General features: G+C 38.3%; 1 protein-coding gene across 2 annotated transcripts in view; it reads left to right on the forward strand.

Moving 5' to 3' along the window:
- Window positions 1-23,937, forward strand: part of LOC126477457 (uncharacterized) — a 195,624-nt gene that overhangs the window by 109,159 nt on the left and 62,528 nt on the right. For both annotated transcript variants that reach the window (XM_050103617.1, XM_050103618.1), the window contains exons 7-8: window positions 10,216-10,340; window positions 16,591-16,693. In XM_050103617.1, the coding sequence (XP_049959574.1) occupies window positions 10,216-10,340; window positions 16,591-16,693 (228 nt within the window). The remainder of the gene's footprint in view (window positions 1-10,215; window positions 10,341-16,590; window positions 16,694-23,937) is intronic.

The raw sequence follows: 23,937 nt of genomic DNA on the forward strand, positions 1-23,937 counted from the left end.
GATGTTTACTAACAACCACTTATTTCAAATTGTTGGGAAATTCTATGAGTAAATAGGTAAGTTTGCCGTGGTCTTCCCGTTAGCCCTGGGTATGGCTAATATATACATGGAGCATTTCAAAAACATAATGCTGAATACCACCAATCTAAAACTGAAGATATTTTACAGGTATGAAGATAATACATATGTGGTATGGCCATATGGCAGAAGAAACCTACAGAGGTTTCTACATCATCTCAGTGCTGTTTACAACAGCATTAAGTTCATCATGAAGATAGAAGAGATTGGAAGCGTATCCTTCTTGGACATTTTTGATCAAGAGAAGGTCAGACTTTGCGATACTGGGTTTACAGGAAGAAGACACATGTGGCCCTTTACCTTAATGCTTGGAGTTGCCACCATCAGACACAACACAACTCAGTTTTAACCACCTTAGTACGTAATGCAAGATCGATCGACAATAAGAAGAGCTTTTTAAATAAGTTAAGACATCTGTAGGACACTTTCCGCAAAAATGGTTACAAGAGACTAATATGAGACGTGCCTTAAAGGCAGATAAGAAGAGGGAGGACAAATCAGAAGGAAGAAGTAGCCAAACATGTAGTGGTTCTGCCATATGCAGGGCTTCCAACAGCCAAGGTCACGAGAATAACAGCGAAACATCAAATAATGACCGTTTTCCATGCAACACAGAAAATTAAGGACATGCTTGGCTCCTCCAAAGATCAGTTAGGACTGCATACGCCAGGCATTACAGTCTTTAGTGTAAATGTGGGATGCAGTATGTTGGGCAGAGGCAGTGATGCTTCTTACAATGTGTAGCATTACTTGAGTATGTCCAATATAGTCGGATCTACTTTGTGTCACGTGAGTGTAGGGGAGTCGAAACAAGTAGTGACCCATAACGTCATATCAACTTGAGATTTTTTTTTATATATATACATGTAATTCATTTCTATATTTTATTGATTATTTGCAGAGTAAAGAATTTAATTATGTACAACATTTAATAGATAATGAGTTTTAATGAGATAGATATAAATATGTTTCGACCTAGCAAATCACCTTGTCGCATTATGCATGATATGTTTTCTCTTTGTAAGAAAAAAACTTCTGTGTTGCTCGAGTGCGTGATCAAGTAGTTGTCGAGTGTGGATCTTGTGTAACTTTCATGAATGAGCATAGAATTGTTAATTTACAACCTGGAGTTGATTTAAAAATTATTCTAGGAAACCACGGCCTGAGTTTGGTGAAAACAAATCGCGTGCTTATTCTCAAATATCTGTGCGGAGTTTAAGATATGTGGCTGGATATTGGGCATTATTGTCACGTGTATGATTCAGTAACATTAACCGCAATTTACGGACATTAACTTGATAATAACTATGAAAGACTTATATGAGTGGCATAGTAATCATCTGGATGCTTAAAGCAAGCGAGAAGCGATTTGCTGCCAGGATATGACAAATATTAATCATTGCATGGTCAACTTGTTGATACGTTGCTTAGCAAACTCATAAACAGGCAGTGATAGAATTACTGAAACGATCTTTTAAGTATCAATGACCTCTACACAAATCAAAAACTAATTACTCTAACTGTGGGTGACTTCTGGATTGGATGAAGGTTTTTTTTTTATTTCAGCTAATTGGTGTTAATAAACTTCTTCCGAGGTTGAAACTTCGATGGTGTCGCGCTCATTCAGTTTAGTAGAACTATAGATAGTACTAGCTATGCTACTATTTATAGTTTTAAAAGAAAAGAGAGCACATACCTATTTTTCTTTTGAGAAATGTTCGTACTTCAGTCATCAGTCTTCTCAAACCAGAGGCACAAGTGACGCTCCCTCACAGCACTACGATATCGTGAAGCACCACACACATGTGCCACCTTCTCACTACCTTTCTGCATTGAAAACCCTGAGATATAGCCACGGTACGAAGAAGGAAGAAAGAAGAGGAAAGGTCAGCAAAAGAAATGGAGCAAAGAGAGAAGGGGAGGTCACATCGCCTACAGAATTACATGGATTGGATTATGACCATTTAAGATTCTCACAGAGATGTCTAACGTCTGGGACTTTGCAACTAAAGAATCTATCAAGATTCGAGTAAGTTCAATTGTGCTTGGCACTTGGTGGCAGGAGAGGTGGGGGGGGAGTAGGAGAGATGCTGGACAGTAGCGTGCACCTGCGTGTGAACCTCGTACAGAGCATGAGGTGCATTCAAGTTCTAAGGCCTCCGATTTTTTTTTCTAATTAACTATTCACCCAAAATCGATGAAACTGGCGTTACTTCTCGACGTAATCGCCCTGCAGACGTACACATTTTTCACAACGCTGACGCCATGATTCCATGGCAGCGGCGAAGGCTTCTGTAGGAGTCTGTTTTGACCACTGGAAAATCGCTGAGGCAATAGCAGCATGGCTGGTGAATGTGCGGCCACAGAGAGTGTCTTTCATTGTTGGAAAAAGCCAAAAGTCACTAGGAGCCAGACCAGGTGAGTAGAGAGCATGAGGAATCACTTCAAAGTTGTTATCACGAAGAAACTGTTGCATAACATTAGCTCGATGTGCGGGTGCGTTGTCTTGGTGAAACAGCACACGCGCAGCCCTTCCCGGATGTTTTCGTTGCAGTGCAGGAAGGAATTTGTTCTTCAAAACATTTTCGTAGGATGCACTTGTTACCGTAGTGCCCTTTGGAATGCAATGGGTAAGGATTACGCCCTCGCTGTCCCAGAACATGGACACCATCATTTTTTCAGCACTGGCGGTTACCCGAAATTTTTTTGGTGGCGGTGAATCTGTGTGCTTCCATTGAGCTGACTGGTGCTTTGTTTGTGGATTGAAAAATGGCATCCACGTCTCATCCATTGTCACAACCGACAAAAAGAAAGTCCCATTCCTGCTGTCGTTGCGCATCAACATTGCTCGGCAACATGCCACACGGGCAGCCATGTGGTCGGCCATCAGCATTCATGGCACCCACCTGGATGACACTTTTCGCATTTTCAGGTCGTCATGCAGGATTGTGTGCACAGAACCCACAGAAATGCCAACTCTGGAGGCGATCTGTTCAACAGTCATTCGGCGATCCCCAAAAACAATTCTCTCCACTTTCTCGACCATGTCGTCAGACCGGCTTGTGCGAGCCCGGGGTTGTTTCGGTTTGTTGTCACACGGCGTTCTGCCTCCATTAAACTGTCGCACCCACGAACGCACTTTTGACACATCCATAACTCCGTCACCACATGTCTCCTTCAACTGTCGATGAATTTCAATTGGTTTCACACCAAGCAAATTCAGAAAACGAATGATTGCACGCTGTTCAAGTAAGGAAAACGTCGCCATTTTAAGTATCTAAAACAGTTCTCATTCTTGCTGCTGGCGGTAAAATTCCATCTGCCGTACGGTGCTGCCATCTCTGGGACGTATTGACAATGAACGCGGCCTCATTTTAAAACAATGCGCATGTTTCTATCTCTTTCCAGTCCGGAGAAAAAAAAATCGGAGGCCTTAGAACTTGACTGCACCTCGTAGGAGGTGACGTATATAAACCTGTTGCCAGCTCCTAGGCATTGAGTTCATCAGCACACTTTATAATGGCAACATGAACCTTTGCCCAAAAATTGTGCCCATTGGACACTGTCTTCTTGTTGCTCACCCATGAACTGTTTTGTCAAGATTTTTGTTTGGTCATTCTCTTATTTCCATTTCAAAGAACATTCTACATGTCCCTGAAGTCCCTCCTTACTGTTCTTCCTTTCTATACAATTAACCACTTTTCACCCTCTTTTGTTTCCATGAGTTTGAAAACTGTTGATCTCTAGGAGATTGTGACGTTAGTCACATACTTGAGGGTAAACATATACAAGAAGTAGTCATAAAGTTTTAATTATAACCTCAAAAAAAGTACATAATTATTCTTTTGTTGGTTTGCAGGTATATGTCTGCAGTCAGTTGTGCCAGGGATGTAGACATGTACCTGCAAACAAACAGGAGGTTAACTACGAAGTGATCTTTGTGACTTCCTCTTGTATGTTAGCATTGTGAAATATTCACTGTACTGGACTCTTAACTCAGTCTTTGTGCTGACCACGTATCAATCTGTACTTGCAAGTAATGCAAAAATTTTGTAATTGAATTGTTGAAGTATTAATGTGTGGTCATGATGAAGAAATGCCTTTCTGCCATGAGGAAGCACTCTCTCACTCCATTAACACATTATAAACCTTGAAATTAGATGCCAGATTTAAAAGCCATTTGAGATGAAATTTGAAATTCCGTAATGATGTTTGAAAGGGTGCAGCTATATGCCTCAGCTATTGCTTGGAATAGAAATTGTAAGATATAATATCATACAGTGTTGCCTCAGGGTTGTGAATGATATGACACTAATTTGCGTATGTAAATAACTTATGTTGCTTTGTATTCATACACACTTAAATGTGCCTGTGCATGTTATTTTGTACATCATTGTAAGTCATAAGTGAATGAAACAAAAATAAGTGAAGTAATATGGTGAATACTCTACAATTTTATTTGTATGTACAGAACTCATGGGATTAAGGTTGCCCCTGATTCCTTATTATCAGAATGTTTTCAGAAATTAACATTGTTGCCACAAAGTAGTTAATATTCAGTTGCATTGTAATTTTTGTAATCTCCAGTCTTTTGTGAGAGACATCCTTGCTTCCTAATTTCTTGAATATGTTTGGAAAAAGCTAGCACAAAAGAATTTATTGGCTACTGAGCATGTCAACCATTTAAGAACACTCTGAGAATTTCATAACACACTGAAAAGAATATGTTTGGAAATACCAAGCACAAAAGAAATTATTGGTTACAGAGCATGTCAATCATTTAAAAACACTCTGAGAATTTCATAACACACTGAAAAGAACTGCAGATATAAGTGAAATCAAGAATACTCAATCTTCTGTGATGCCATTAACAAAAGATAGAAAGTATTGTGGAAGTGTTCAGCCTTCACTTAAATTTATTTAACAGTCTAAGAATGGTGTAATACAAAAGCAAGCAATGCTTTCCAGTTTAAGTAATTTTGACACTTTATCAGTTATAATAAAAATAAACCATGAAACCACAAGTCAAAAATCAACAATTACAGCACTTATTCATGGCATTCCAGACTGCATGCACTAAAACAAAGTTACACGATTGTAACTTACAAGGGAGTGGTCAAATCTGACATGTCAAAACCCACCCTGAAATTTTTATGCAGGAATAATGCAATGAAAGAAATGCACTGTCAAAATTTTAGCTGCTAAGACTTACTGCAAGTATTTTTTAAAAATTGTTGAAATTGCCCATTTATGTCGCTCAAAGAGCTGCTTATGACAGCGGTTTGTACAGACCTTCCTGCTTAGCACCCGATTCGCTGTGACGAGAGCATAGCGATGTGTAGTGACGCAAAAGGTATTCGAAACACCTAAACCATTTAAAAACATCATGTATCATAAATGTTTTGAAAGAGAGACAGTTTGCATCACCAGTTAAACTGTATAATACGTAATTCTTATAAAGGTGATAGCAGGGGAAAATAAATCAAGGCGGTGTTTGCTGGGAAAATAAATCAATGCGGTGTTTGCTGTTACATTATAGATGACTTCCATCAGTCGTGGCTTTATGATATTGAAATTAAGTATTTCTTACACACACATCATTTTATAACAATTCATGTAGAATAGTTCTTATGACAATGTACATTTATGATTATGTATGATAATCTAAATTTTGTTAGCAATGTAACAGCTCCTTGTTTGTGCCCCATAGGCATCACAATAAAGCAAAGTATGATTTGAATGATGAAAACAAACATTTTCCTTACACTAGGCACACTTGACAAAAGAAAAATGTATGCTTTCAGGCACATTGAGGTAATTACTAGTTTTATTTAGCAGAATTGTGGTGGACTAAGAAGTGGTCCTGGTTGTTGCTGTATTTATTATGCTGCATACCAAGCATACTTTAAGCAATTTGTAAAACGTGCCAATGTGAACTTATAATGCACAAAAGACTGGAATTTTAGAATACTGCTCTCCTGATAGATGTCAAATGACACTTAGCTAGCTGTTGGAAATTACACTCTCCCATAATTTCCTTAAAAATACTTAACACAGTCAAAAAATTCTTTATGGAGAGTCACATTGGTTGTTCGGGGTAGAATGTGAATTATGTCAACAGTCTTTCTGCTGTCTTCTTTAGAGATGGAGGTATTGTTATGTCCCGACCAAGAGTCTAACAAAATGAGTTAATTTTTGTAACTGGTTAGAAATCATTTTGAATGAAATGTTAAAAATTATTTTTTCCTATTTTTCCAGATTTTGATAGATTGATTATAAGATGTCTGCCACTAAACAGTCTTCTTCTTCTCTCTTTTTTCTTTTTTTTGTCCTAATATGACTTGAGATACCTGTAGACAGATATAAAGCTGCAGAAATGGTGATCCACTCATACTTATCACTGTCATTGTTGTATTTGATTGTGTCACAGCATTAACACTTAACTGATGAAGTGCGGTCTCCCCTAGTGCGGTCTCCCCTACCAATCAGTAATTCTAAAGTTTTACGTTGACATATTGTTTTGTGTTTTCTGTCCCAACTTCTGTCTACCTTATGCACTAATGTCCATGAGAATTGTTGAGGTTTCAGTTTATCTCCAGCTGTTACTGAGTGATAAGTGTTCCATTATTATTAACATGTGCGGTATGTGTGATGCACCTCACAAGCTATGTTATGTTGAGTGGAGGTAAGCCCGCGCATAGTAGCATTCATCTAAGTGATCCACAGTACAGTTCTGTAATACAGTCATGCCTAAATGACGTAAGCGATGTTGACGAGTATGATGAAGACTTCTATGTGGAGTTATGTATGATAATTAAGATCCCAAAATTTTGGCCGATGAAAGGAAGGATATTGCAATAAGCAGTGTTTGTGGTAAGGTTTATTATGGAAAAACAGGTTTAAATGGTCTTGTGAACCTTTTATCACAAGATGCAGGACACAAAGCACAATATCATTCTTCAGCTGCCAGACAGAGTCAAGCATGTATAGTAGTAAATTCAGCTGAACCTGAGGTGGTTTGAAATCTGTTCCCCCCACAGAAGAAATGCTACAAGAAATAGTAGCTTTGACCAACATGAAAACTGGAATTGAAGGGCAAAAATATAAAATTCCGCACTGCACTGATATGCATGACATAGGCATTAGAGTTCTGCACTTTGTTGTGACCTTTAATGTATTCTGCTGCACTGAAGTCAAATCACAATAGTAGTAGGGCAGTTTTTGCAACAGTGGTTACGGTAGAGATATTTTTCGATGTGCCGTGAGCGATACTTCTTTCAGTGCTGTGCTTTGACAGTGCCGCTACCAGAGAAGAGAAGAAGAAAACAGATTCTACAGCTCCAATTTCAGAACTATTTTCGAAGTTCAAATTACACGTGCCTAAGAAACCTGCCAAGTATGGCATAAAACTGATGTGTTGTTCAGGTGTTGGAAATGGGTATTTTTTGGATGGATATATCTGCGGTGGTAAAAATTCTCATGGAGATACCCTTTCAGAATAAGAACTAAAATTCTCAAAATGAAAAGAGTCAGTAAAAAGCCTATTGAAGCCTATACAAGGAACAAATAGGAACATCACCAGGGACAATTGGTTTTCTTCTATAGAGCTTATGGATATCATGAAGACCAAGACTGAATTATGTTGGGACAATGAGGCAAAAAAGAGAGATACCAATTGAATTCCTCCCCAGTAAATCGGGAGAAGTATGTTCCTGTCAATTTGTATTAAAAAACAAGAAGAAGAACTAGACTGTAGCCTCTTACATGCCAAAAAAGAACAAGGTAGTGATTGTTTTATCATCTATGCGTCTATGATGTGTCTGTTGACACCACCACTCAGAAACCAGACCTGATAGCATTTTATGACCTCACCAAAGGAGGAGTAGATTCTCTGAACGAGAAGTTCACCAATTACTGTAGTGGTTGACTTACTAGATGATGGCAATATTTTACCAGATTCTGGACATTAGAGCTCTCTATCCATGTATAGTATATAACTCCTTCAAACATAACTCACAGACAACCAAGCTTTACTTCATGAAGAACCTGGCCAAAGCTGTTGTCAGTCCTCAACTAGAAAGAAGATTGAATGACACGAAAATAAATCGTGAACTCCAGGTGTGTATTCAAAAAGTCCTGGGGGTATCAGAAGAGATGATTTCTTACACAATAAAAGAAAAACTTGAAAAGAGGAGAACCTACTCCTTGTGCGAACCTCATAAGAAGAGGAAGACATATTTGTTTTCTGTGTAAAAATACAGTGTATCTTAAATGCATAAAAATGTTGTAAACAATTTGCTGCACAACTGTGAAGCACAAGCAGTTTTCATTGTCGCAAAAATATGTATTCTTTTGTTTACAAAATAATAGTATTGATTCTTTGAGTTGTTCACCACAAGCATTGGTAAGTGAACTTTCATGTTTTCTTTATAACAGAACAATAGCTATGAATATAATACACATGTGTTTCTTCTATTCTTTACAAAACATCACTGTTGCACATCAGCGGTAAGAAATACTCGGATTACTGTAAAAATGTAAAAAGCCAGAATACGTTATATTAAACCCAGTATTTAATCATTCAGTTGAACCCATTCACCTCTAAATATGCAGTAAATTACGTAATAATTTTACTAATACAGTAAACTTGGTACAAAGGTTTAAATCAATAAGAGTAATTTTCTGTGAATTTTGTTAAGCTCAATGAAAGCAAGTTGTATAAAGTGTACATATATAGAGTTTTATATATTATGTTGTACAATCAGGATACCCGATCTGAGATTTCTGTAAATGTGAGGAAACAATAAAGCAAAGTGGTGTGGTAGACGTCAACTCACAAACTGTGCCCAATACAAGTAACTCACAGGTTAAGAGTTAATTGACTGCACGGCACACTCTGTCTTTTTTCGCCTGGAGATGATCTAGTGTGGGTTGCTCGCAGTTCCGTCATGAAACTTGGCTTATCAGCATTAGACACAGCAAACTTCATCTTCATGTCAGCTAGGAATTAATGGCATCTCCTCTACACTTTTACTTGAAATAAACCTTGTTGCTCTGTAACTTCATATACTGTATGATTTCTTGAATCTGTTTAACTAGGTCGTAGAAGGCTTTAAATCAACAATGTTCATCTCAAATGCATTTCGGAGGATCCAGTCTTGTAGATCACTATCATTAACAGTGCATTGCTTCTCACAAACAGCTCTCATACCTCAAGAAAACTCAAGTTAGTTGTTTTGTGCCAGTTATTAATGGTGGTAATGGGATTTTGTGATTACCCTTACATTATATCTTGTGGATATTTTTTCTTTTTTTTCTTTTTCTCCACAGTTTTGTGAGTTTTATTTTGGCACGTATTTATTACTTTGGGTAAATACTTTTTTCCCTTTATATGGTTCATGGTCATATTTTACGAAACAAAACTGGGTTTGCATGCTCCTTAACATTAAGCCTTACACATAGTGTGTATTAATTCAGTTTAATCTCCATCTACCGCAAAAGCAGCAGGTAATTACTTTGGGTATTAAATGAGTTGAAAACAAAATTGGCTTTACAAATTACAGTCTCTCAGAGTTATGTTATTTGTTTATCAATGTGCCATCAACCAAAGGTACACACCTGTCATGTTGTGCATGTACGGTTTGCTACAGCTCCAGTAGGGATGTACAATTCGCCAGCCACCTGGTGAGCTGTGAATTTATCAACTTTCAACTTGTTTTTTTAAATACTTGCAGTGCATCATAGTTGCTAACATTTTGACAGTGTCTTTCTTGAAGCATATTCTTCTTGTATAAAAAATTACAGGGCAAATTTTGACGTGTCAGGTTGGACCATTCCCTAATTGGTTCCAGTGTTGTTATATTTCTTTAACTACTTTAAGATTATTAATTAGAAGAAGTGCATAACAAATGAAGAGAATGTACCTTCATTTAATAATGGAATAGAAAATATTGTTTTCCAGTTGTATAAAGATGTCAGAAAAAAATTCAAAGCAAAGGAAATCTTTATTATTATTTGAACAGTGTTACTTAATTAGAAGTTCCGACATGTAATTTCTGCTATATTTTTTTGTGTAGTCGTAGGCACCATTAACATGAAGACAATGAGATACTGATCATCTTGTTTCAATCTATAAAGGAACGGCGTAAAGCATATGATCGGAGAGTAGCTGAAACACAACAGGTGGAACAAGCGTGGAGTGAATTAAATGACTTGCTGTCTCAGCTGCATCAGAAGATGGAGTATGCGGCCAACACAATAAGGTAAATAGTATTTGAGCTTTCATACTTTAAATGTAACATTTGAGGATTACTTTCCTTTGGGTAGGTACTACAGTCTTATTGTTTAGTTGGCCTTACTGATGCATCTGGATATAAAAAATTATTTTGAATTGTGTATTGTACAGTATCTTAATACACCATAATCTTTTAGTTACTCTTGGAAATCTTTTGAACTTAATGACGTTTTGCGCCATGTATGGTCTAGAAAATTTGTATACTATAGCAAGATTTTTTTTATGTGAAAGTAACTCGGTGTTTAATCGTGCAACACTCTTCTTAAGAATGAAGCAGTGAATGAATTTTTAAAATATTCTTCTTATATATGTTGCTTAGTTTATTTATTTTGTAATTGACAACAAGAAGTATCTACCAGTATGCAACCATTTGCAGAAAGAAATTATGGAATTTTGTTTCAAGCAAAATTCATACTATTTGCAGACTCACAGACTGCCTGAAAAATAAAACTATCAAAAATATTACGTAAAATCATTAGAGTGCAAATAAGCAGTGGTGTGAATCTCAGTTAATTGGAGTTTGTTTCTTGATCCATACAGAAGTATTGAAAACTGTGTCTGATCTGATTCCATCAAATGAGAACTAGAGAGCTGAAACACTTACTTTCTTTTATGAGCTATGACTGCAAATCTGTTACCATGTATGAGACTTGGAAAAATACTTTTTATTTTATAGGAGACGGAGGTCTTTGGTTGTCATCAGATCCTACTTGGTATTTAAATATTTTACCTCTAATCAAAGTAACATAACTAGCTTTGTACAATATGATAAAAATAATTATTTCACAGTTTATTAACTTTATATGAATATAAAAATTATGTGACAGAGTCAAACAATGGAAAATACAGGATGGAAATTAATAATATTATGGAAAGGATAGTTGCTACTCACCATATAGCGGAGATGCTGGGTCACAGAAATGCGTAACGAAAAGAGTGTACGAAAGTTAGCTTATGCATACAAGCTCTCTTCAAAACATTGTCCACAAAATGTTTCTATGCTTACCTTTTAATTATTGTGCGTGGTCTCCTCTGAAATACTCTCCTCCACAATTGATACACCGCTCATAAAGCCATTTCCACTTCCGGAAGCAGTCTAGGTACACTTCTTGCTGGGTTGCTCGAAGTGCTGTTTGTGAATTTCTTTTATCTTGCCTAACATTGCAAATCTTCATCCTTCTGACAGGGTTTTCAACTTTGGAATTAAATAAAGTCCTCAGGAGCCAGGTCTGGAGAGTACAGAGGTTGAGGCAGCACAGTGATTTCATTTTGTGTGCAAGAGTCGCGTACCAACAGGAATGAATGTGCAGGTGTGTTATTGTGATGCAAGAGCCACGAATTGTCTCACCACATGTTCTCGCAGGCTTCACAACACATCCCAATAATACCATCAATTAACAGTTTGTCCCCGTCTCACAAATTCGCGCTAAACTAACCCTTCAGTATATGTTGAAGGGCACCCTAAACGAGAACCTGAAAACTACTTTTGTGGTCAGCCAGAAAGCAATGACCATAGTTTACAGTCTGCAAGTCCACATTCTTCTTTTGTTCACTGAAAGAAACATTTCTACTCTGTTTACTCAGTGGGATCAGGAACTGTAATTATAAATAAAAGTTTTGAATTCTAACTGATTCAGTTATATTTAAGAAAATTTCATACGCACAACATAGGAATATTCCTGATAATAATAGTAATAATACTAATAATAACAATAATAATGATATCTCTATCATAAACAGCATTATGAGCAGTCCAGAGGCGACTTCTATGGTAAGTTGCCATTAAATGGTCTTTTGCCATGACTTCTAATAATCAAAGTTAATTGCCCACCAAAAAAGTGGAAAATAATTTCATCAGTTGCCATGCAGTTTTCTTAACATTACAGGTGACATTCAAACAGTTACTTTGTGAGATCTAAGCAATCCAGGATGGTTTACAGTCCTCGCAAGTTCACTTCCTATTCGTACTCAGAACATGCATTTAGTTGCGGCCTGGCTGTGACGTCACTCAAGACAGTGCTAAGCCGGCGTTTGACTGACGTGGACCGTATGGTAGCTGGGTGTGAAGTAAAGTCAAGTTGGGACACTGCCTGTTAGGCTGTATTTATAAATGGGCACAGCGGACAGCTGAAGGGAACACCTGCTCCATCCCCAAGTAGCAGCACCTAAATGGCCACTTTCTCGGACACACATAGTTTTTACCACTCTTGTGTATCAATTTACAATCTTTGTAATTTTTGTATGTATGGAATTAAGTAGGCTTTAATGACAGAAAAAGTACATATAAACTTTGTCGTCTCGAATTTTTAGATTGGAACTGACAGTAGAACATGACCTCTGAACTACACCTGTAAGAGATCTTGTATTGATTGTTATTTTCATTTAACGGGCATGGCAATAAAAAAAAACTGCCTTCAATTAGTTGCATTCATGGAACATACCTCCATGAAACCGAAAAATTGTTTAAAGGAGTGTCAAAGAATAAGATGATGCATAGAATGTGCCTGTAACTCGCTCCTGGAGATTCAGCCTACTTCTCTATTTGGGTCTTACTACAGAACATGAAGCAAAAAGTGTCCTTGTATGGGTGAAGTGATTTAAATAAGTTTGCCTCTTCATCTAACTGGGGTGTAATTACATTACATGTTCCATAGGGTTCAATCATGGCTCCCCTTCTGTTCTTGATATATGTGAACGACCTCCCTTGCTATCTGAAACAGGAAGTTGAACTGACACTGTTTGCTGATGATACAAGCATCATTATTAATCCAGTAAAAGAAAGTCCAATTGAAAATGGTACAAATAAGGTCTTTGGAAAAGTCATTAATTGGTTTTCTGAAAATGGGTTTGCTCTAAACTTTGAAAAAACACAGTACATCCAATTTTCTGCTGCAAAAAGTACAGTTCCTTCAATAAATATAACATCAATGGAAGTCAGTAGACAGGGTAGAGCATACCAAGTTTTTGGGTGTACATATAGATGAGAATTGTAATTGGAAAATTCATATTTTGGATCTCCTAAAGCAACTAGGTTCAGCAATTTTTGCGATCCGAATAATTGCCAATTTTGATGATGTAGATACATGTTAGTAAGCTAACATACTTTTACTCTCTGAAGTCACGTGGAACAATATTTTGGGGTAACTCCACATTTGGACAAAAAGTATTCACTGCTCAAAAGAAAGTGGTTAGAATAATGTGTGGGGTTCATAGTTACACATCTTGTAGGCATCTTTTTAAAAGATTGGGAATTCTTACAACAGCCTCACAATACATCTTCTCATTAATTAAATTTGTTCTCGACGACATGAATCAGTTTAAAAACAACAGTGATATTCATGATTATAATACCAGAAAGAAGAAGGACTTACACTATCCTTTGCTCAACCTATCTTTGGCACAGAAAGGGGTAAAATATGGTGCTATAAAAAATTTTCGTCAAATTACCAGATGAAATAAGGTGTCTGACCGACAGCAGTAATAGCTTCAAAAATAAATTGAAATCATATCTCCTTGACAACTCCTTCTATATCATAGATGAATTCTTAAATAGGAATAAATAAATCTATAAATATAGTATATGGATTTTGTGCGATTTAAGGGAATGGGGTAAATAATAGAAATATTAATCTTTAACTTTGTATTGTAATATATATGTTAAAAAATTTTGTTTCATATGTGCATTTCTTGTGCACTTGACACGTTACACATCATAATGGCTACCGTACCGTGTGATTGATCAATGGAACACGCAACTAACTAACTAACTGACTGACTATAAGGGTGGTTTAAATGGAGGTTGCGAAACAATCAATAGATGGGGTCAGAAAACAGGCTGTGCAAGAACTACAACAGCCCATCATACTGTATTTTATAGATGCCTGAATTCGAAAAGTTAATGTTTGTTACCTGTCTTGTGTCTGAGCTGAAGTTTCAGAATATTGTGTGTCTATTGTTAGACAAAGAATAAGAAAATTTTTGTCCAGATGACACACTATGGAAAAGTTTCTCAACAGCTAGAGAAAAAATTTAAGAACACAACCATCACATCTATTTTTCAGTTAAAGAACACTCTAAAACTTTGGCTTTGACACAAAATAGGTAACATGTGTAATAGGTTTCAAATTCAAGTGTCTTCAAAGTACGGAGTGGGATGATTGTGACAAATTTTATATTGGGCAGAGGAATAGAAATTTTAATATTAGATTCAGGAAACGTACACAGCCACAGAACAAAACTGCTGTTAGATTATTGCTAAAACTCTCACTGAAAAATTACTATGTGTCATTCACAGCAGCAGCCAAGTTAGTACTCAGATATTAAGCCCAAGACCACAAGCAAAAGGCTATGAATGAAAGACCCAGAGGGCTGCTGTTCTGGCTCTTAAATACCTTCACTTGTATTCCACCCTTTCCAATCTCAATCAGTTTTACTTTAAACAGAAAAAAATCCGGACTTAAATTTATAATAAACATTTAGAAAGAAGCACCTTTTTTGCCAGTCTTTTTTAACCTCATTACTAATCTACATATAGTAATTAACTGAATACAGCTCAGCTGTGAAGAGTTTTGTAAAGAAATTTGAGAAATTTTTTCCACGTATTTTCTTCCATCTCTACAACACAAAACCTTCAGTAGTAAATACTGTGTAGCTGTGAGGTACGATTTATATCTGCTATCAAATTAGAATAACTGTGTCAATAGCTGATTTAGTGGTGTTGCAGAATTTGTATCGTGCTAATTTAGAACAACACTGAAACTCATTCATCCGATCCAAATTTAGCAGATTCTTGAACTGGTTTCATTTTCTGAACTAAGATTACAATTGATATCCAGTTAGTGTTATTTATATTACCAACCTTACATGTTTTTATATTGAGTGTAATTGACTACCTGTGATCACGTGGATGAAAAATGGGATTTAATTTTATGGTTTAGGAACAGATTTTCTTTTTTCTGTATTTTAAAACATAGAAAAATGAAAATGAATTCCTATGCCATGAAATGAAAATCTGCTAGTTATCTCTGTGATCAGTCAGTTACTCTAAATTTGAGCTACGTCACCACATCAGTGCAAGCAAAATTAAGCAGTGAATCCATTAAGTTGCAGACAGGCACAATGAAAAGATGCTCACACATTAGCTTTCAGCCAAAGCCTTCATCAGAAAAGGAAACACACACATTCATTCAAACAAGCAAGCACACCTCACGCACACATAACTGCCGTCTCCAGCAGCTCAGACTGTAATGTGTTCCAGTCCGAGCTGTTGGAGACTGTGGTCATGTGAGCATGAGATGTGCTTGCTTGTATGAATAAATGTGCTTGCTTGAGTGAATATGTGTGTGTGTGTGTGTGTGTGTGTGTGTGTGTGTGTGTGTGTGTGTGTGTGTTTCCTTTTCTGACAAAGGCTTTGGCTGAAGTTTATGTGTAAGTGTATTTTCATTGTGCCTGTCTGCACCTTTAGGTGTGGCCTTTGTGGCAAACAGCACTCTTATCTTTTCCTTATATTGTTGGTATTCCAACCTGGAGTTTCTGTTGTTTGACAAACAAACGTTTTTATGAACTGTACACCTGCTGCAATAAAATGTAGTTACATAATCTAAACACAGCCACCACATATAAATTTACATTACAAAAGTACACTGAAAGATTTAATCACAGTATATAAGCCCCTGTACTTTCATGACTACGTGAGGAACAATGAAATATCCTACAAAGTCACACCTTTTCCATACATGCTACTCTATCTTGTTCTGTTAACTCACTGATGCCTTTTATCTTGTTACATACTTTGACGTATGAGCTCTATACTTACAACCGACACTTGGAAAGGAGGACTTCATTAAAATTGGAACCCCTGCTTATGAGCACAAAAGTGAAGAAAACAGTTTTGAATCATAGCTGCTTTTCGTTGCATACACTTCCAGGAAATTAGGAAAGTTAATTTGCAGGTCACATGCATGGTCCTTTGTGTAGAAGTCTTCACATTTTTAAAATTTACACATAATTTCTCTATATTATTTTATTGAAGACTGAAGAAGAAGAAGAAGAAGGAAATTAGCTGTAGAATGGCAGTGCATTCATCAGTGCATGGATGAACTGTTAAATTTTACGTAGTAAATTGATACATGTTGGTCTTTTGTAAAGAAAAATGGGGTAAAGGGGGGGGGGGTGTATGAAGTGAGAAAATTTACTCATGGCTGTACATACATTCACAGATGTACAAACTGTGGGAAGAGGCACCGCAGAATAAGTGTTGACCGGCCATGTTATGCAGCTCGTTTATGTGCACAGTGCAAGATACATCATGCAGCCAGGGAGGTAAGATTTAATCTGCATTCACTGACCTAAATGAATGTTCTCAGGATTATTCATGAAAATGAGTGTTGACCATTTCCCAATGTTATCTCTCAGCACCAGTACTGTTCCCCTATATTTATTATACTGTACTTAGAAGGTATGACAATACAGGGAAGAGGGGTGGCAAAAAGTCAAGAAATGAAAAGCAGACACAAAAAGGAACTCTTCCCAACAGTAGCATTTGTTCTACTGAGTACTGTTAATGCTGCCATAACTGTGCTGTTTCTCTTAAAAGTTGTAAAAACTCTTGAAATTTAGTAAAACAATGTCATTTTGTTTCAAAATCACCTGATCTCAAAATTGCTTTTCTCAAAGAGCAAGAGTCAGCCTGGATGATGGGTGCTGTTAAAGTAATCTGTTAGGATTTCTTATTAATTTTCATATTTCACCCCAAGAAATAAATGTGTAAATAATAGAGGAAGCATTTACTACCCAGCATAAAATTTCTCCTTGTGTTACAGACTAAATTTTCAGTATGCATTTGTTTGTATTTCTTTCTACATTTATGTCCATGTAAAGTTTGGTGGAAAGTCAGTTACTTGAGATACATTGTGAAACAAATTACACCAGTATCAGATACCTTCAGAGAAACAATGTAAACATGCTTGCTTTATATGGTGAAGAAAAAATGCAGCACTTGGAGGTCAGCATTGGATTCCTCATCCAAATTCAGGACAAAAGTTTATCTAGCAAAATCAGATTGGATGCATTTTGAAAACACACGTCTGAAAATTAGGAGCTGGCACCATTGTCATACCATGCAGTGTGTTGGAGTCTACAGAGGAACACATGTCATCCCACAATACCATACCAACTATCATAGTCACTGGGTAGCCTGCTGGGACATCAAACCCACTTCTGCCACATGGAGCAATGGTTCGAATCTTCATTGGGATCCTTTTTTTATTTTTTAGACTTCCATCCCTGGTTCTTGTTGTTCATAAGCAATACATCATTTTGTCATTTGACAGTGGAATCCATTAAACTTCATGCAAGTGTCTACTAACCCCATAGTACACTAGCATAACTGGTTGCGTCAAGTTCATGTAGGGTCACTTCCCAAAGTAGTACACAGACAATGAATATGTCGATATGCTTTTGGGGCTGGGTACATCCAATAACCGAGCTGCTGCTCGTGCATGCGCTGCATGGTATCCTCAAAAGTGCCTTACTGATGAAAATGTTTTTCATTGCCTGGAGTAAGGCCTTCGAGAAACCAATAAACTTCGTCCACAAGAAATGGACTGAAGTTCTCCAAGGACTAGATGTACTCCTCAAACGGAAGAACTGATTCTTGAAACCTCTCATCAATCACCTCGGTGAAGTACCCAGGATATTGCAAGGCAGTTCCCGATATCTGAAAGATTGGTGAAGAACTGTACCCATATCATTACACATTAACTCAACACCAGCAGCCAGAAGACTTCATTCAAGAAGTACAGTTTTATAAATGGCTTTTACACCAAGTGGAAGATAACAAACATTTTATAAATAATGTGATATGGACTGATGAATTTGGCTTCACTCATGAAGGTATTTTCAACCTCCACAACAACCATTATTGCCCACATGTCACCCATGAATACGAAGTTGCCAGAATCAAATTTTTTTTAATCACATTTCTGTTAAACCAGTTGGTGGGACTAGGTTTTGCTAGATACATTTTTGTCTTGAATTGGGATGAGGAATCACACGCCAACAACCACATGCATATTGTTATCTGTTTACATAAAACAAAAGTGTTTTCCAATATATTAACGTAACATTAGTATTTAAAAACATATAACAATAACAAATCCATTGGAATCCAAACAATGGTTTGTCTAAAGACAGCCCTTCAGTATGGGAAGCAAGCATGAACACAGAACACAAACAAGATGAATGTATCTTAGCTATTGAACTTGATTCTTTTTCTTTGCTTTTTTTCCAGAGCCAGTAGGGGTATTTTTTCTAAGTTGTATGATGATGTGTGTTTTCCATTGACAACAGAATTATACTGGATGTATTCCTTACTTTATGATATTCTGCTTCAGTTTTTAAAGAAATAACTGTAAAATTTTTGAATTTAAGTCATGACAGATTAAGGTAAATGTTTCACTTGCACTAAACACATTTATTAAAACATACTGGTAGTACCACACAATACAAACATGTTGCCCTCATGGCTGCCTGCAACAGAATGCCTGCTCTTTACTCTCAGAGCCCCCTCCTGCATCTCGTGCCTGTCACCACATCTGCCAGTGACATGGGGTGCATTCGCTACATGAATACAATATAAAATATCTATTGACAGACATATGTAACTATTTATTATACAGTGAAGTGTAGAGAAACAAGAATATTTGAAATAATTAGAAAAATTGAAGTAAACTGACATAACTTGTATTTGAAAGATCCAGGATGGAATATCAATAATATTATAAAAAAGAATAACATTATGAAAAGGATAGTAGCTACTAACAACATAGAGGAGATGCTGAGTTGCAGACAGGCACAACAGACAGACTGTTGGAAAGTGAGCTTTCAGCCAACAAGGCCTTTGTTGAAAAAATACACACACACACACACACACACACACACACACACACACACACACACACACACACACACACACACACAAACGCAACTCTCATACACGTGACCACAGTCTCCGACAGCCATTGTCTATTTTTGACAAAAGCCTTGTTGTCCAAAAGCTCACTTCCCAGAAGTCTTTTTGTTGTTGTTCAGCATCTCCGCTATATGGTGAGTAGCAGCTATCCTCTTCATAATATTGTTACATTTCATCCTGGTTGTTTAATATTATGAAAAGGATAGTTTGCTATTCACCATGTGGAGGAAATGGTGAGTCACAGATAAAAGACTGCTACGCATATGAGCTTTCAGCCAAAAGTCCTTCTTAGAGTAGAAAAAACACACACATATATTCAATCAAGCACAACTCACATACATACACACATGACCATTGTTTGTGGCCGCTAAGGCCCAACTTTGAGCAGCTGCACATGATAGGAGAAGCAATCTGTATCGTGAATGAAGGAAGAGGCTGGGGTGAGTAGGGGGAGGTGTAGCGGGAGGGGGGGGGGGGGGGTACATGCAGGCATGTAGTGGGTACAGGGTAGGGCTTCTAGGTACAGAGAGAAAGACACTAGTGGATACAGTGGTGGAATAGAAGACTGTGTAGTGCTGGAGTGGTAGCAGGAAAGGGGATATGTGAGTGAAGGACAGCTTACTGAAGGTTGAGGCCAGGAAGGTTACGGGAATGTACAATATATTGCAGGGATAGTTCATACCTGTGTAGTTCAGAAAAACTGGTGTTGGTAGGAAGGATCCAGATGGCACAGGCTGTGAAGCACTAATTGTGGTGAAGAACATAGTGTTTGGCAGGATGTTCAGCAACTGGCTGGTCCAGCTGTCTCTTGACCACAGTTTGTCAGTGGCCATTCATGCAGACAGATAGCTTACTGGTTGTCGTGCCCACGTAGAACAATTACAGTAGTTGCAGTGTAGCAGAATACCACTGTTGGTGATGTGCGAAGAATAGTGGGCATGATATTCCTCGTTTATGGCCATGATGAGAGATAGCTCAAATGCTGGTGTAGAATGTGATTCAGTTCCTCTAGTCCTATGTGGTACTGAGTCATGAGGGGAGTGCTCCTTTCTGGCCAGACGGTGGGGATGTGGGAAAAGGTAGGTGACTGGAGAGACAAGGCACGAGATACATGTTTCTGTACAAGTTTGGGAAGCCGTCATTTTTTTGTGTCTGTCTGTGACTCAACATCTCCTGTATGTGGTGAGCAGCAGCCTCTCCTGTTTATAATATTATATAATTTTATTTGGGCTGAGTGGAAATTTTGCAAGGTGTAACTTATTAAGAATTATGTCATTTAAGTGCTGTCCATTTTGCACAGTGCAACACAGTTTATGTTCTTCAGTCTGAATCTTGTGCTTGGCAAGGTTTATCAGGTAAATAACACTCTTCAGATGTACCCACAAAAAGTAGTCACAGACTGAGAGGTCTGGACATAGTGGCAGCCAAGCAATGGCAACTTTCCTTGAAATTATTCACTTCCAAAACAGATACTTTACTGTAACCATAGACAGACAGGCAGTGTGTGAAGTAGCTGTATCCTATTTAAAACAAGTGTGCTTAATGCGAAGATTGGGAACAGAATCTTGAAGTGACAATGTCTCTGTCATGTTGACACGACATTGAGAAATCATCTGACACTGGAGTCACCTTCATTTTCAATGAAGTTGTATGATGCCCCAACACAACAATACTCACCATACGATAACTTTAGCCCTGTGGAACTGAAGCTGGTGAAGTGTAGCAGGATTTGTATGTAGCCAATAACGCAAGTTGTTTTTATTTGAGTATTCACGTTGGTGAAAACTGGGCTTCATCTGTCATCCAAAAATTTTCAGTGAAATTAGCATTGTCATTGATTATAGCTAACAGGTTTCCACAAAACTGTGTGTGAAACACAGAATCATTAAGTTTCAGTCCTTGAATAATCTGAAACTTGTAACAATGGAATTGAAAACGATGGGGTATTCTTTGCACGCATTGATATTTGAGCCCCAATGATGAGGCAGTTTTTCGCCCTGAATGATCATGACACCTTATCACTGCACCTTGCACAATATGTGCACAATATAAGCCAAACAGTTCTCTTTAAAGTTATGAACTCATATTTGGATACATATGAAGAAGAATTAAACCGCATGACGGGACCTCATAGTGACACCAAAACACTCCTCATGCAGCAGTCAGCCTATTATCATGTCAGTAATATGTGCCTGAAGTGTGCTGTCCAATAAAGCTTAACACTTAAAGACTCTTGTTAGTGAAAATCACCTAAAATCAATTTTAATGAAAAGTATGTATGGTTTCTATAGAATATAAAATAAGTCACATTTTTCCTATACGTTGATAACAATACTAGGAATTGTATAGATTGCTACTCACTGTTAAGATGACCCATTGAGTTGCAGACAGACACAATGAAAAGACTTACACATGCAGTTACCAACCAAAGTCTCCCTCAGAAAAAAACAAAACAAAACAAAAACATATGGGGAATCCTTTCCCCGAATCCCAGCCTTCCTTTCACAATGACCTCCACCTTTCCACATTCCAACAGTCCCTATCCTCCACAAACCTGGTACTGCAAAAACTCATTCCAAGGCACAAGCATCCCAGAACCACCATTGACCCCTCCACAAGAAACTGCTACTGTGCAATCCCTACTACATACAACACATTTCTGAAACTGAATCCCTTGCTCTCCAGCACGTGGAAGACCATTCTAGACACCACCTTCATTAGTTATCCAACTTGCTGGCATCCTACTGCTTCTATGGGGCGCCACTCTCTGGGGCACCACTATCCAATGCCTGTCCTGTACAAAGTGCTTCTCCCTTGCTCTCCAGCACGTGAAAGAGCATTCCAGACACCACCTTCATTAGTTATCCAACTTGCTGGCATCCTACTGCTACCATGGGGCACCACTATCCAATGCCTTTCCTCCCTCATAGCATCTGGACCTATTTAACTTGCCACATCCTCTGAAACTCCCTATCAGCACTCCAAATCCAGAGCCCAAAAAGTCTCGGAATACTGTTGTCAAACTTTCTACCAAAATCCTCAGCCCCACAGAAGTTTCAGTCCTATCCAAAGGCCTCACCTTTAGCCCTACAACCAAATCTCACCATGTTGGACTAGTCAAAGACCTACTCTCCTTCTCCTGTGGATACACTTCTTCGCCAGCAATCCCTCCAACCAAACCCAACGTAATTCCAGTAGTGAACCCTGCCTCACCACCCTTCCCCAGATCCCTTCCTAAGAACACCAGCCTTTCAGCAGATTAAAGGACAGCCCTACATAGTCTCAAAACAGATCCTGAAGTAAATCATCCTCCCTGCTAACAAAGGCTCCACCAATTGTCTGACTTGGCCACCTATGAGCTCTGCCAGAGTGATCCCATTCTACAAGTCCAGCATAACCTCCAACACCTGCTTAAAGCTTTATGCCCTTCCGAGAACCTCTCCCCTGAATCCATTGTCCTCATCACCTTTGCGGCACCCTGCACACCTGTGTTCTACATGCTCCCCAAAATTCACAAACCCAACAACCCTGGACGCCCCATTGTAACTGGTTTTTGTCCATCATTGACTAATACCTCCAATCAATTGCCAGCAATCTAGCCTCCCACGACAAAGATACCAGCCCTTTCCTTCACCAGCTCTCTGCCTTCCCCACCCCTTTACATCCTGGTCCTCTACTGGTCACTGTTCACACCACTTCCCTTTACACCAACAGTCCTCATGCTCATTGTCCTGCCAAATTGAACACTACCTCTCCCAATGTCCTTCAGACTCTAAATCCACCACCTCATTTCTCATTCACCTAATTAACTTAAGCCTAACATGCAACTACTTCTCATTTGAAGGGAAGGTATACAACCAAATCTGCAGCACAGCCTCATGGCACCCTCCTATGGCAACCTGTTTATGGGCTATCTAGAGAAAATCATCCTAGTTTCCCACAACCCCAAATCTCTGGCCTGGTTCAGGTTCATTGATGATATGTTCACGATCAGGACTCAAGGCCAAGACACCCTATCCTCATTCCTTCACAACCTCAACACCTTCTCTCCCATACACTTCATCTGGTCCCCCTCTACCCAACATGCCACCTTCCTAGATGTTCGTCTCCTCCTCTCTGATGGCTACATCCACACCCCTGCCAACATTAAACCCACCAACAATGAACAGTATCTACATTTTGACATCTGCCATTCCTTCGACATCAAAAAGTCCCTCCCATACAGGCTTGCTACCCAGGGACAGCATATCTCTAGTGACAAGAACTCACTTTCCCAGTATACTGAAGGTCTCACTAGGGCCTTCACAGAGAGGCACCACCCCTCAGACCGAGTCCGCAATCAGATTTCCCATGCTATTTCCCCACAAATCCCAAATCCTCTCACCACCTCCAAGAGCCAGCTACAAAGGAGTGCGCCCTTCATCAGCCAGTACCACCCAGAATTGGAACAACTGAACCATATCCTTTGTCAGGTCCTTAATTATCTTTCTTCAAGCACTGAAATGAGGGACAGCCTACCCAAGATCCTACCCACCCCTCCTTAAGTGGTGTTCTGTCATCCACCAAACCTCCACAACATGATAGGACATCCATG

This window comes from Schistocerca serialis, chromosome 1 (genome assembly GCF_023864345.2).
Source record: "Schistocerca serialis cubense isolate TAMUIC-IGC-003099 chromosome 1, iqSchSeri2.2, whole genome shotgun sequence".
NCBI classification, from domain to species: Eukaryota; Metazoa; Arthropoda; class Insecta; order Orthoptera; family Acrididae; genus Schistocerca; species Schistocerca serialis.